The sequence below is a fragment of the Chelonia mydas genome, chromosome 26 (assembly GCF_015237465.2).
Source record: "Chelonia mydas isolate rCheMyd1 chromosome 26, rCheMyd1.pri.v2, whole genome shotgun sequence".
Classification (NCBI taxonomy): Eukaryota; Metazoa; Chordata; order Testudines; family Cheloniidae; genus Chelonia; species Chelonia mydas.
This window is the reverse complement of record NC_057859.1, coordinates 6,306,748-6,321,486: the sequence shown is the minus strand read 5'-3', so window position 1 is coordinate 6,321,486 and position 14,739 is coordinate 6,306,748. Positions and strand designations below refer to the sequence as shown.

Sequence of the window (14,739 nt, the reverse complement as noted above, 5' to 3'; positions counted from 1 at the left end):
CTTCCCTAATTCCTTCACATGGCACAGTTCTTAAGAGCCCCGCAGCAGGGGATGTGTAGGGGCCAGCACTATTTCCAGTCATCATTCTAAACTGCATCTGTTTTACTCTTTCATCTGAGGATCTCAAAGCACGTTACAGACTTTCATTAAGGTTGACTTTCTTCCAAGGAGGTGGGGCAGTCTTATCTCCATTTTACAGATGGGAAAACTGAGGCTCAGAGAGAGGAAGTGACTTGCCCAAGTCAGTGGCTGAGCCAGGACTAGAACCCAGAAATCTTGGCTCCCTGTCCCCCGCTCAAATCACTATGTGTTGGACAGCTTTTGCTGAGAGCATTACACTCCGTTTGTTTGTGACCTAAGCAAAACCCAGTGTCCCAGAGTTCAAAGCAGACCAATGAGCCCTCTCGCTTGTTTATTTTGTCTAAAGTTTCCCTTGTCTGAACTCTGGAGTGAGGGAGCACAAGAGGTATTTTCTCCTCCTCTCTCTATTCAGTTGCTATATCAACAGTTTCTAAACACATCAGGGGCAGGGCTGGCAAGCTGGAGCCCTGATACAAAGGAGCAACTGCTGCACCAGCCAGACTTTCAGTCACAGAGATTTGGAAACTGTTTGGAGGGAGCTTGAGGCTGAGTTTTAAGCAAGGCTGGGTCATGAATTAAGTAAACCTGGGGAGAGTCTCCAGCAAACGCGGGACAAGTTGTGTGTGAGACTGGGGCAGTTTTTAGCAAAGCCGGGTTGATTTATAGGTTGCTATGAAACTCAGCTAGTTTCGGCTGCGTTTTACTTTGAGAACCCAAATCTAAAGGAAAGATCAGAGGACGTGAACCCCAGTCAAGTCCAAATCCTGCGGGGGATATTACTGGGAACGGTGGATAAAATCACTCCTTGAAATGCACAAAGAGGTTTGATTTTGTTACACAACGAAGCAAAATCCTACTGGCTTTTCCTCCTGGCAGAAGCCACCTGTGGTCCCCTTGCACAGTGCACCAGCCGCTAAGCATTCACATGAACTCTAGTAACCCCTTCAACGAGAACTGGTCCAGTGCTGGGCTAATTCAGTCTACTCCCATTATTGAGATAGTCTAATGAGCTGGCTGGCTGGGGAGAGAGATGGCATCTCAGATGGATGGCTTTATGGACTTAATATCCATTCGGGCCCAGCAGGCAATAAAAGTATCAAGCAAGCACTTTGCAAAATCACAGAGCCTAGCCCAGCCATAAGTGGAATGAGGAGAGCGGGAAAGGGATGCTGGGCTGCAGAGCATGGCACCAGGGAGATGGAACCGGTGCCACGGGCGGGAGAGCCGAGCCAGCGCTGCAGAGCACCAGGAGGGCTGAGCTGATGTCACAGATAAAACGGTGCCATGACAGTGCGGGTAGGGGGGCGTGAGGTCAACTGGGTGCAAGACGGTGCCAGAGCCCCCCTTATCAGCTACAGCTGGGACAATGACCAGGGATAATAGCCCCAGCCACTCCCCGAGCATATAGAGCCACTCTTACAATAAGGTGCCCGGGGCCTTTGGGCCGGGACTCGTTCACATTTAAAGGTACCAGTTCTGGTCCTGCTAACAATTAACAGTTCAGCCTCTCGCAGATATTCCCAGTCTGGAGCCCTTGGGACAGCTGCAACAGCAACACCAGGCCACACCCCTCACCAGAAGTAGGTAAAAGAGCATCTCTCCAAGGTGGAATCCCACCACCACGGCAAGATCCATCCCAGAGACAGCACACTCGATTAGACACACCATTGGTCTGCTCTAGTCCGGCCGTTCCTGGCTTCCTGGGTGAATGCATGTTAGACTGACAAAGATTCATGCAAAACTGCACACCATGATCAGTTTGCCTGTCACTGACATACAGCCACCCCTGGGGTGAAGTGGAGCTGCTGTTTCAACTGTATATGGCGATGCTGTTTAACAGTTTGGGACAGACAGCAGAGAAGAATCCTGCAGCAAATTGAAACTGCAGGGGGAGACACGGTAAGTAGATGGAATGCAATCACCAGCGCTGGGATTTGGCCAGGACACCTGGGTTAACACCCCAACTCTTTAACAACGTGCCGTGGGCTATTGAATAAACGTGAGCGATCAATCTTGGTTTCGTGTCCCATCCAAAATGCAGCACCTGCTAACACCCGGCTGGAACGTTCAGTTAATACTGAGGCACTGAAGCAAAGAACCTCCTGCTGAATCACCAGCATCATGTCCTACGTCGTGTAGATTTCCCTTGGAGGTCTCCCACACAAGTATTAACACAGCCTGTGCTCTTCTTAGCTGGATCGCAGCTGCAGGCGGGGCAGGGGTATGGCAGAGGATGAAACCCAGAATGGGAGTTAGAATCACTATGGATTCTCCATTCTGAGCACAAGATCATTTCTCTTGGAAGAGCAGAAGCATCTCCAAGCTATAGACATCCCCGAAACAAGCCTCCTCATGAAAAGGTCAGTCAGACTCTGTCAGAGGAGTGACTGCCAACATCGATTCCCACTCGCTGGTTCCAGATCTGATTGACTCAGGTTACAAATGGAAGGATGATACTCTAACTCTTAGTGCCACAATCTCCACCTGAGAGCCGCAAATCCAGCTGGGTTCTTTCTGCCCCAGGCATCGTCCAGCGATGGACTCTTTGCAGTGGGAAGGAAATAGGCAATTCTGATGATGATGCGCAGAGCTGAACCGGCTCCGGCTGCCTCTCCTGTACCGGCCTTGGCTCCACGGGGCTCATGGGAATGAAAACCTGACTCGAAAATACACAGCCTGCAGTAAGCGGGTGCCTCTCCCATGGAAATATCTGGGCCAGATGCAGCAGTGGCCTGGAGGTGTAATAATCCTTCATCTCTCCTACTCGGGACCTGACATGTCTGTTTAGTTGTAAGCTCTTGGTCACACTTTCACAGGGCATGCTCTGCTTCACACAGTCTCTCTGGTAGTGTCCCCTTCTTAGTGCTAGGCTCTGGGCCTCTGCTTTTCATAGGGTGAGCCCCATGGCCCCGTTACCCAGACACTGGGTCCCCAGCTTCAGCTCCTCCATGTCTTACTTTGGCTCCTCCAGGGCTAGAATGCCTGCTTGGAGACGTAACCCTCATGGGAGCTAGACAAGCAGCAGATGTTTGCAGCAATGCAAGGGAACCTTTTCAAAACAAGACGGTCGGCTGGAATACGGGAAGGAGGACTGCCAGAAGCTGGGACTGGACAACAGGGGATGGATCACTTGATAATTACCCTGTTCTGGTCATTGCCTCTGGCACCAGCCGCTGTCGGGAGACTGGGTACTGGGCTAGATGGACCGTTGGTCTGATCCAGCATGACCGTTCTTATGATCCTTAGATTAGAATGGAAGATCAAAGCTCACATGCCAGTCTACCCTGGCAGCACGACCTGCCTCTCTTGCCTTAGCATCCAGGATTCAATCTCCCTTGCAGTAGGTCGGCAGCAGCATTGTCCTTCCAGTCTGTTCGCACTCCACTTTGTTTCTTGTTGCAGTCAGGTGAGCTGCCCGCATGGTCCCCGCCCTTTCGTGGGCTCAGGTGTGGGAGGAGGATGGTGGAAAGTCCCCTCAGCCAGGCAGTCATTGAAAGCTATCGTCCAGCCGTCGGTCTTCCATTGTATCTCCAAAGTAATGCCATTCATATGGTGCCAGCTCTGGATGGCATGCAGTGTAGCTGTAGCCATGTCAGTCCCCAGATATTAGAGAGACAACGTGGGGCTCTGACTTTGCTTGGGGCCTCTTCCATCGTATTAAAGATGCACAGGGCATGAGCTGGTCAGGACACAGGTGTCAGTGGCAAAATCAGGTGATTTGCACCAGTTTGTCATTTAATGGGGGTGCAAAATGGGTGTGCTTTTCACTGATGGGAGATGTAGCAAGAAAAGCACCTAATGGAAGGATGTAAGATAAAGTAGCCGGTCCCTTTTTAATGTATCCTACACCTTACCCAGCAAGCCCAGGGTCAAACCCAGTCATTGCTTTAACCCTGATTCGGCAGAATTTGCACCTACTGAGGTCAAGGGCTCAATATGGTCCTATGTCAGTGCAGGGTTTCGTGACTTTGCCACTTTCCCCATGTCTGACCAACTGGCACCCAATGTGTAGCTCATACTGTCCTTCATACTGGGGCGGAATTTCATAGGTCCATTGTCAGATTCTTAGGGTTTAAGGCCAGAAGGGACCAACAGACCATCTGACCTACGTAACGCAGGCCAGAGAATTCCACCTAGTTACTCCAGCACTGAGACCAAAAACCCGTGGCCCTCGGGAAGGGGATTGGCCAAATCCTAGGCCAATGTGAGAGCAGGCTTGAGTTAAGAAGCAGTTCTTTATACAGCATCATGCAAACCGCGGCTTCTACGGCTGTGTTCTGCCACCAGCCCCGGCCCGGTTCTGAGCATGCACGACAAACTCGGAGCCTGCAGGGAGAGCTGCAGCTGCCGGTATGAAACATTTACAGGCCTGACTCCCCACTGAACTGCTGCTTCAGACAGGATTCTCAGCTTCCTGCAGTATTAAGAGCTGCTGACGTCTCATAAAAACCTGTGAAAAGCTTTCTATTTGGAGACTGTTCTGCTTAGAATAGTGCGCCCCGTGGTCTCTGCTTTTCTCTTTCCCTGGGCTTTTTATTGCTGGGGAGAGCAGCACAAAAATAGGAGGATGCTATTGCCAGTGGGTACCTCACACTTTTCAGCTCCAAAATGCTCAGCAATGAATTAATTCGCACAAAGCATCTGTGAGGCAGCTAAACAGGATGATCCTTCTCCTTGCTTTTTACAGCTGGGGGAAACTGAGGCCCAGAGAGGGGAGAGGAGAGGTTGGGGCTCTGGGTTCTATTCCTGGTACGGCCACTCTCCAGACCCACTATGGGACCTTGGCCAAATCCCGTTGGTTTAAGGAAAAAATAATAATGTTGCTTTCCTCCCACTCTTTGTCTATTGAGACTGCAAGCTCTTCAGGGACGGGGCTGTCTCTTAGCGTGTGTATGTACAAAGCGCTGATCTCAGTGGGAGCCTCCAGGTGCACGAGTAATAATAATATAAGGGAGGGAGGGAGTCAGTGTCTTCCTGGGGTGAGAACTCAGCTCTGCCTCATACTCTCTAGCCTGGGCTCCATCGAGCTGGGGCCTGAAATGCTGAACTCTCTTTTTCATTTACAGGCTTGACAGTAAGATAACGGAGTGGCTGCCTCTGCGAAACCTCTGCTTATTCCAACGCCCGCTCCAGGCTCCCTCATGCACCCAGCAGGGACTTAGCAGGACAGTGACTTCTCCTGGCTGACGTGGGGGCGGGAGGAGGGGCTGTGCACCTTTAAATCCCAGTCGAGACCAACCCTAGCCGGCCCCCTTCTTGAGGCCAAGTCTCGAATGGACACTGAATTCCCAGGGTGGGCGCGTGAGGCTCCTTATCCCACTCCCTGCTCTGTGGACCCATCGTGGGCTTCGTTCTCTAGGGCTCTCGTTGGGGCATGTGTCCCCAGCCTTAAATTCGCACATAAAGAAGAAGGAAAAAAATGAAGATCCCGTTTCCAAGCAACCGTCTCCAATAGCAATAAAGGCCAAGAGGGTTGTGGGGAAAGAAGTGCAGAGAAAATGGAAGCAGGCTAAGCAGAGCTGCCTCTGGAGAGAATCCTTCTTCCAGTTTGCTTCTGAATGTGCCAGATAATGCCCCCTACTTTCCTCCTGCCCCCTGCTACAGGGGTGCTAAGCACCTGCAATTCCCACGGAAGGCAGGCACAGACTCAGAAGATATGTTCACACTACAATTAAACACTCATGGCTGGCCAGTATCCCTGACTCGGGCTGTAAAATGGCAGCGTAGACATTCAGGCTTGGGCTGGAGCCTGAGCTCTGGGACTCAGGTCCTGCTGACACGGGCCGGTCATGGGTGTTTAACGGCAGTGTAGACATACCTAGAAAGCTCTCTGGCTCAAACGGCTGTGATCCCGTGACAGAGCTGGTGGGAAAAAGTTGGAGGGGGACGTTAAACCATCTCCTCTGCCTCAAAAGCCAAAGCGAATCAGGGCTGTCGGCTGGATTTTGGAGGGAAAAGGAAATGCATGGTGTTTAAGAACATGTTCTGCATTTCTTAAGTTGAATGTCTTGTTCTTTGTATAAACAAACACACACAAAAATGGAGGCACTTTTTATGTATACTAATAATAATTAATAATAATCAATTAACCACTTTAGTTCTATAAGGCCTATTCTAAACCAGAGCCATAGGGCTATACCCTCTAGACTAGAGACACATAGGGAGACATGGTTCTGCCTCAAAGAGCTTACAATATAAACCAAGACAAGGGGCAACAAGTGAGTGTAACAAACAGCACGAGGCAATGGAGGATGAGGGTAACGGTAATATCTTGTAGTTAGATAGGCTACAAACTGGCCTGTTTCTGTGGCCATTGAAATCCAGTTGAAAGAATTCCATAGGATCAGGATCAGGTCCAATATTGTTAGCCAGTACATACATGTTAGGCATAGTATACGCCATATTAATAGGTATTATGTGCACGGTATTAATATAGATATCTAAGTGTTGGGACGTTATGTTAACTGAATGTATTATGATCTCCGCACAGTTCTGCTCACCCATGTCACGTATCCCACAACACTTTGCAAAGCCGAAGTCAGCTTTGGCATTAGAAAACAGGAAGCCTGTGAGAGCCAAGATGCATGAATGGCGTGTCCGAGCACAGGTTGGGATGTACCTCCACACACAAATGGTTTGGAATGCAGCGTCCAATCAGAGATAAGAAAATTACACAACAAGACCACAAGCTAAGCAACTCTTAGGAACTGGTGGGTTGGATTTTAGCGATGTTCAAAAGTTTTGTAGTTTGTGACGTCATCCTATAAATACAACTAGCTGAAATGCATATCTTGGAAGCGCACCTCCTGCGGAAGGAGAACACACTGTGAGAATTTGCTCCCCAGAAGGAGGTATGTATGTCTTCTTTTCATAGTGTACTGCTTTTCTTTGGGGGAAGGTTAGGTCAGTGGTTTGAGCATTAGCCTGCTAAACCCCTGGTTGTGAGTTCAATCCTTGAGGGGGCCATTTAGGGATCTGGGGCAAAAATTGGGGATTGGTCCTGCCTTGAGCAGGGGGTTGGACTAGATGACCGCCTGAGGTCCCTTCCAACCTTGCTATTCTATGATTCTTTAGACAATACATTTGTCTAAGTTAGGTTATTTGGTCTCTTGAGCATTTGTAAGAACGAACCGCGAGTGCAGTCAAACAACTGGCTACCCCTTTTATTGAATAATCTGCACAACTTGATGGCTCCTGAAGCATTTGAAATATTTCTTTTAAAATGATCTTTTAAAGTGGCCTGTTGGGCTACAAGCCTGGGAGCCCTCTTAGCATTAGCTACTAAACCCTTCCCTGGGCCCACTGGCTTCAGTTTTGTAACATAGCCTCTGCCTCGCCTTCTGGATAGTGCTGGAGATTTTCTCCTGCTCCCCAGGGTAGGGTGAGCAGGACCAGAGCTTATTCTCTCCAAAGTTCAATGGGTGACATCGCTAGCTGTCTGTCTTATATGGCTCTTATTACCATAGTACCTGAGCACCTCAAAATGATCAACAGATTTCATCCTCTCAACATCGCTGGCAGACAGGGAAGCGTCACCCCCTTTTACAGCTGGCAAATTGAGGCACAGGGTAGATTAAGTGACTTACTCAGGGTCACACAGAAAGTCTGCGGCTGAACCAGAATCAAACCCAGGTCTCAAGCCCCCATCCAGTGCCCTACTCACTAGATCATCCTTCCTGGAGTCTCAGAGCTGAGACAGCCCTGCTACTTCTAAGTTTTTTTAACTGATTTAACTGCTGGGTGAAACGTAACCAGTGGGTAAGACACTGGATGAAGGATTGGGATGCGTGGTTTCTATTCCTGTCTCACTGAGTGACTTTGAGCAAGTCACAGCCCCAGTCCATGCTTCAGTTTCCCCATCTGTAACACTGGGATAATGATAGACACTTTTCTAAAGCAGTTTGAGAGCCATGGACTGTAAGTGCTGAGTATTATTATCAGATAGGGAGCTGGGACCAAACCACAGAAGCTGGCGATGGACTCTGAATTTCTCAGAATCAGTTGTCTGGTTCATCCCATTCCAGAGAGGTTAGAATTTCCTCGGCAGCTGGGGTGTTTGGACCTAATGTCCGAGTCCATCTCTGCTCCCTTTGCATTGTTCAGGGGTGATTGTATCTGACGCCTGTTCTCTATGCAGCGCCCTTAGAGTCCTGATGAAAATGAGGGAACTCCCTTAATCAAAAGTACTGCCAGTATTCCACGCGTATTAACCTGCACACGGCGCATACGGGCCCTGAGTACACAAACAGGTCAAATCTCATCAAGAGGCCTATCTTGCAAGGTGCTGAGCCCTCACGGAAGTCAATGGGAGAGGAGGATCGGGTCAGTACCTCTGAATCCACGTCACGGGCATATGAACTACTAGATGTCCCTTCGCCCCACGCACTTTTAAAGAGGCACTTCTATCCGTGCAGAACGTAGCTTTACCAGAAAGAAAGACCTCCCTTCTGCACGCCCTCCAGGAATCAGTCTGTGCTCGGAAGTTGCACCATAGGCCCCCCCCCTCCCATCCCACCCCAGTCAAGTGAAAGACCTAACTCCTGCTGAATTCCATCCCAGAACTCCCTTTTATTTAAGTATGGAGCAGGCTCAGCCCCTTGAATACAGGTTAACCATCAACAAAAAGGGAGGCAGAATCATTAAAAGCAGCAACCAAGGTTCAAAGCCAAGCAATGCGCCCGGGACCCCTACCTGTGTGCTGGTTCTTGTTGCCTTAACGCATGTGGCTGTACGTTCTCTCCGCCTTCCTGTGTCCCAGGAACAGCTGGTAGGATCTCCCAGGTCCTCGAAATATGAACTGGCCTGAGCAGGCAAGTTCCATTCTTATACACCTGCCCATGTGATCTGAACAGATGCCCGAGGGATGAGTTTTTGAATCAACCAAAAAAAAAAAAAAAGTGCTGTGAACAAAACCTGTTGAGCCGGAATCTACGCTCAACAGAAAGGAATTTTCCACTTACAGGCGTTCAATCCAGCTCAGCGGGTTACAGCCTGCTCTTTCCCTGCATTGAAGATCACATCTCGGGGGATGGGATGGGACAAAGAAAGGGGGAAAAACAATTGCAGGGGGGGGGAGAGCAACTACTTATATAGGGCTATAGATAGAAGATAATACCTACCTCTTACATAACACTTATCAGTAGATCATAAAGCCTTTTACAAAGGTGGTCAGTAGCATGACCCCCATTTTACAGATGGGGAAACTGAGGCACAGAGAGGCAAAGTGACTTGCCCAAGGTCAACAAGCAATAGAACCCAGGTCTCCTGAATCCCGGTCCAGTGGTCTATCCATTAGGCACAACTGCCTCTAGATAGAGAGAGAGGGGAATGCAAGAGGGATGGATAGGTAGATATAATCTGGATGGATAGTATGGAAGGCAGAATGGATGAACAGATTAGATCCAACAGGATCCCACAGCGCTTTACAAACTTTACTGACTGATCCTACAGAGTGCACCTACAACTGAAAGGTAACCACCTCTGGAACAGACCAGGGCAGCTGTTCAAAAGCATCCCTTTCAGGACATGAAATGGAAAGGAACACAGTATCCAGCAGGGGAAATGTATGGAATCAGCCCTTGCCACCACCTGACAGCTGACACTCATATTCTAACAAACAGCACCATGGGAACGTTAATGGACGCACGCTCTCAAGACCTTACATGGAGAGTGCACTCCCTGCAGTTCAGCGGCTGCTATCCCCAAAGCCCTCGCCCCCCCAATGGCACATTCTGCTTTGTTCTGGTTCTGTGCTCACCTCGCATGCACCCAAATCAAGGGGAATGGAGAGGTGACCGTTGGCTAGGTAATGGAAAGGGAAGGGTGTCAGTGGGAACAGAGAGATGCCGATGAGTCAGTGGGAACCGGGAGATGATAATAAGATAATGGGGAACGGGTAGTTATCAAATCAGTGCAAGACAGGAATGTGATGGGAAATTTCTAACGCATCCCAATTGTGGCACTTTGGGTTAACCGAAAGGTCTGGGGTGAATCACCGCCACTGGCTCACAGCAGGAAGGAGCCCTGTCTGTGCCCTTCCTGGGGAGTCTCTCCCCAGCCACCGGCAACTTGCAACACAGGCTCTGCAAGCCCCACTCTATTCTTCTGCAGACTAGCAATTAGCACCCCCCACTTTGCTACTCTCGAGGGCCCAGTCCCTCACCTTCTGGACACCCATGAGGCACACAGATCCGCTGCCTCTGTGGGAGCAGTGCACCCCCGTTTACTAGTTTCGCTTCAGTTCAACACACAACTTAGTTCAAGGCCCTGAAGTTTATTTATCAGCACTTAAGTTACAAAATAAAAGCAAGTGTAAGGATTTGGAAACATAAGGTTACCGGTCAAAGAAACACATACAATGTAATCTATAACCTATCCTTATTAACAAGTTACTTTCCTGTCTAATAAGGCATTTCTCACCCAATGGTCAGTCCTTACAGAGCTTGTCCAGCCCAGAGAGCAGGGATCTGCCTTTCATGAGACTGGCTGGCAGAGTCTCTCCTGTGTAATGGATAAAATCTTGGGTCCTCTCCTCTTCATTTCTACAGTTACACACTATTGTTTCTTACCCCAGGGTGTCCCCCATGCAGAGTCTTTTCTTGGGGTTTTATTGTCTGTAAATCCTCAAGCTGGCACCTGGTCCTGACAGTATATGACGCTGGTTCCATGGATGTCCATTGCTCTGAGGTGTTCACTGCGTTAGTTGTGACTGTGAGACCCTCCTTGGCTTAGGTGACAAGTTTCACTTCTGAAATTTTACTTTTTTTGCAGTAACCATGACAGTCAGCTAGACTGTAGCTTCCGGCAGAGACCGCACACAGAGAGATTGAGAAGCCGGTCGGACCCAGAGATGTACTTGCCAATGCCTGGGTCTGTCTGTGCCCGTCACACCAGTACAATGGGGGCAGCTCCATAAATGATCGGTGTCAGATGAGGACATAGGTTGCTGCTGATTCAATCGGCAGCTGGCAGAAATGCGCCACCGCTGGATACATGCAGGTTGTTTTCTGCTGGTGCAGCAGTTACCTCACCGTCTAATTGAGATGCTGCCATGCCCCGGGGCCTCTCTGGCCCGGTGTGCTGGGCAGTCACCTGATGCTTAGTCACAGGTACGGTATGTTCTCACAGGAGGCCATGTGCTTTTTTCAGGTCCAAGTGGCAACGCACTTGAGGGGGAGAAGATGGGAATTTAACCATGAAACTCCATGACCATGATCTGCCGAAAACTGCAACCATCAGAGGGGTGGGAGGTGTTGTACTGCAAGAGAGAGCCCAGTCACACAGCCATGTTTGCTTCAGTCCTGCACTGTCTGCATGCTTCCGCTAGCTCCAGAAGGGAGCTCTCCTCTGAGCATCCTGCAGATCGTCTAACCTCGGCCTCTGCAAACCGTTTGGCATCAGCCCTGAGGCCCCAGCTACAGCCTCTGTGCCGACTCCTGCCCGTTCGAATTACCTGCCCTCCGCCCAGTGCCCCAGCTTCAGTCACTCCAGCCTGCCTGTCCTCAGCCCCTGCCTTTGCAAATGGCCTGACCTCAGCCCCTGTGCCCACTGCAGCCCCTGCAAACTGCCCAATCCCAGCCTGTGGGCCAGCTCTATCCTCTGCAAACTAGCCAGGCCCAGAAACAAGCCCTGCCTCACCCTCAGGTCCAGTTCCTGCAAGCAGCCTAATGGCTCCGATTCTTAATCCACCGAAGCCCAGGGGTGCTCTGCCTGACTACGAGCTTTGGGATCTGCCCGCTGTCAATCCGCATCCCAAATCTCTTCAGTCTGGTGAGCGCCAAGGTTTCTCTCCCCCCCCAGTTCTCATGATTCTGTCATCAGTCTCCTGACAATGATTGCGTTCCTTCAAGCCCCAGCTCCTGGAGTCAAGAGCAGATGTGATGATGTTCGTCTTCATCCTTAAAGGAAAAGTAAGTTGCTAGCCCTTGTGGCTGTGGAGAAAGCTTCAAAACGGGACCCCAGTGCGCCCTAAAGGCTCAAAAAGCAGAAGGCAAACACAAAGAACCCCAAATCTAGTATTTTTACGGCATCTCACGATTGTAAGGCCAATCCATGATTTTTGGCGAGTCTGACTCATGAATTTTGAATGTTTGGTGTTGGCAGCGCTGCATCTCGGTGCTACGCGTTATTACTCCTTGGTCTCTGATTTTCAGTGCTCGGGCGTGGGAGCAGGGGCGAGGAGGACCACGGCTACCCATCACCCACCCACTGGACCTACCCCGGTGAGTATAACAAGGCCAACAGTTGTGTTGTATTCCAGAGCAATCTCTGGCAGTTTGAATTCTCCGGTGACTCAGACTGACTGGAAATCTCACTCAGTCACCGGTTCTGACGCAGGGCCTTGGGATCCTGGCTTCCTGCAAGAGAACAGCATTTGGGGGTTTTCTTTGTTTTCCCTTTGATTTTCCACCCTTGTGGTTTACCCGTTATGACCCCTTGTTCAGTTGCAGGGCTCGTGGTTCCGGTGAGGCAGCAGCCCTTTTTAATGAAAAGCGGGAAGTGGTAGGAGACTCCCTGTAAAAACCGGAGTCACCTTGAAATCCCCTTCAGAGCAAGAGCTCTATAGGCTGAAACTAAACACGCAGGGAAGGGGGCTGTGGACAAGTGCATTTGGAGTAACAGAGACCTGACTCCAGCACAGTGGCTGGAGTTGGGGGCAGGGCTGATGCCAAGCAGTTTGCAGAGGCTGAGTCGGACAATTCGCAGGGTGCTCAGAGGGGAGCTCCCTCCTGGGGCTAACAGCAAGTGTGCAGAACTGAAGCAAACATGGCTGTCTGACTGGGCTCTCTCTTGCAGTGTGACACGTTCCATCCCTCCTAGGGTTGCATTTTTGGGCAGATCACGATCATTGATTTTCTTCCAGGGGATTCGTGCTTAAATTCCCATTTTCTCCCCTTCCAAGTGCATCTGAAGCAACAGAGATTGAATGGCTAGAGCAGGGAATTGGGAGTCAGGCCTCCTGAGTTCCTTTCCCAGCTCTCAGAGAAGAGTGGGGTCTAGTGGAGTAGAACCAGGGGAGAGCAGGAATCAGGACTTCCCATGCTGGGGACAGGAGAGTGAGCTAGTGAATAGAGCAGGCAGGACTGCTAGTGAGGACTCCTGGGTTCTATTCACAGCTTGGGAGGGGGCTCTTTGTTGAGCAGGGGAGTGAGGTCTAGTGACTAGAGTAGGAGGAACTGGGAGTCAGTGTTCAGGTAGGAGTCAGGTCTCTGGGGTTCTGTTCCTTGCTTGGACATTGATTTGCTTTGTGACCTTGGGCAAGCCAAATAGCTTCTCTTTGCTACTTTTAAATATCAATCCCTACTTGTAAATATCAATCTATGTATTTCTAGCACCCCCATCACCACAGTGTCTGAGGATTATTGTGTCGTCAGGGAGGTAAGAATACTTACCTCCCTCCAAGTGTTTGGGAAAGCAGGAGAAGGTTGAGTCTTAATCTAATAATATTTGCAAAGTGCTTTGAGGTGCTGGGTGACATTTCTGTACACTGCTGTATTTTTATGACACAAATAAAGACAAAGGCATTCCTAGGCAGGGGCAGAGCACTGATTAATTATATCATATGATATTCTATGAGCATCCAAGGCCTCCCTGTCCCATCCTTCTCCCTTATGCAGAGAAGGAAGGGGTTCACTAGCCCCGGAACACACACGTTCCTTGACAGCTCTGACAAGGTGCAACAGTGGGCAAGCAGGAAGAGGTTAAAGATGCTTCCAGGGGCCAGCAGGGAGAGGGTTAACAATGCCTCCCTGAGAAGTGGGGAGGCCCACAGCTGCAGGCAGTAAGTGCAGGTAGCTGGCCTAGGCCAGGTGTAGTGAATGGGGTAGTTATCCCAGCACTCTGTGAGAGAGAGAAGTTGTTGTTGTGTGCCTGTCTCAGGGAAACATTCTGCCTCTTACTTTAACTCCCCAGACTAAAGGACTCCTCAGTGTTTATATGGACTGGGCTGTTTAATCCGTGAGACCCCAGAGACACTGGGCTGTTGGATTCTAGGGGACTTGCTGTTCTTTCTGTATGGACTGTTCTAGCCTAATTGCTTGATCCCAGTAGGAGACGCTCAGCTCTCCTCACGGCAGGTACTGATGCTGTGGTGGTCCAAGAGTTGCCATAAGGATAAAAGGCCCAGGAGGCTCCCCTTTGCCCTCCTGCAGCTGCAAAAAGAGCTTGTGGAAGGTGAGTAGTGTGCTCTGCCGATAAGAGGCAAGGTCCTATGGAATTCTACTATGGAGGCCCTGGTAGCACATCAGCTGGCTACTCTCAGGCCTGGGTGTGAGCTCCTGCGGTGATGTGTGTGTTGGGGAGCTGGGTGCAAATGCAGAGCAAAGCCCATGGTGGGTCCCTACCTTGGGGCAGGGAGGGAACTATTTAAAAGGGATAAGGTGCCCAATGAAACTTTGTGGGGCTCTGGCTCTGTATCAAATGGCCTGTCAACCAGGTCAGTGGTGACCAGAAGCTGGTGCCTTACTGTCTCTCTTTGGCCTGTCTGTGAACTGGCTTGGTGGTTCTCAGCCCAGTTCCTAGCATGGTGTTCAGTGTTATTTAAGTGCTTAAACTAACACCCTTGCAAAAAAAAACTTTATCAGGTGTCTGGTTCCGATGGGCTGTGCATAACAAGAGGTTCAGAGTATCCTGCCCAGACTCTCTGTCTGGTGAGCTCAG

General features: G+C 50.1%; 1 protein-coding gene across 2 annotated transcripts in view; it reads left to right on the top strand.

Moving 5' to 3' along the window:
* The first annotated feature begins 13,864 nt into the window (after positions 1-13,864).
* Positions 13,865-14,739, top strand: part of PEBP4 (phosphatidylethanolamine binding protein 4) — a 210,658-nt gene continuing 209,783 nt past the window's right edge. The window contains exon 1 of one of the 2 annotated variants that reach the window (XM_043536176.1): positions 13,865-14,253. Coding sequence is in view for 1 of the 2 variants with exons in the window: in XM_043536175.1 (XP_043392110.1) it covers positions 14,409-14,411 (3 nt within the window). In the remaining variant the exon portion in view is untranslated. Of the gene's footprint in view, positions 14,254-14,337; positions 14,412-14,739 lie in introns of those variants that run through there. The other variant, XM_043536175.1, reaches the window with a different exon arrangement.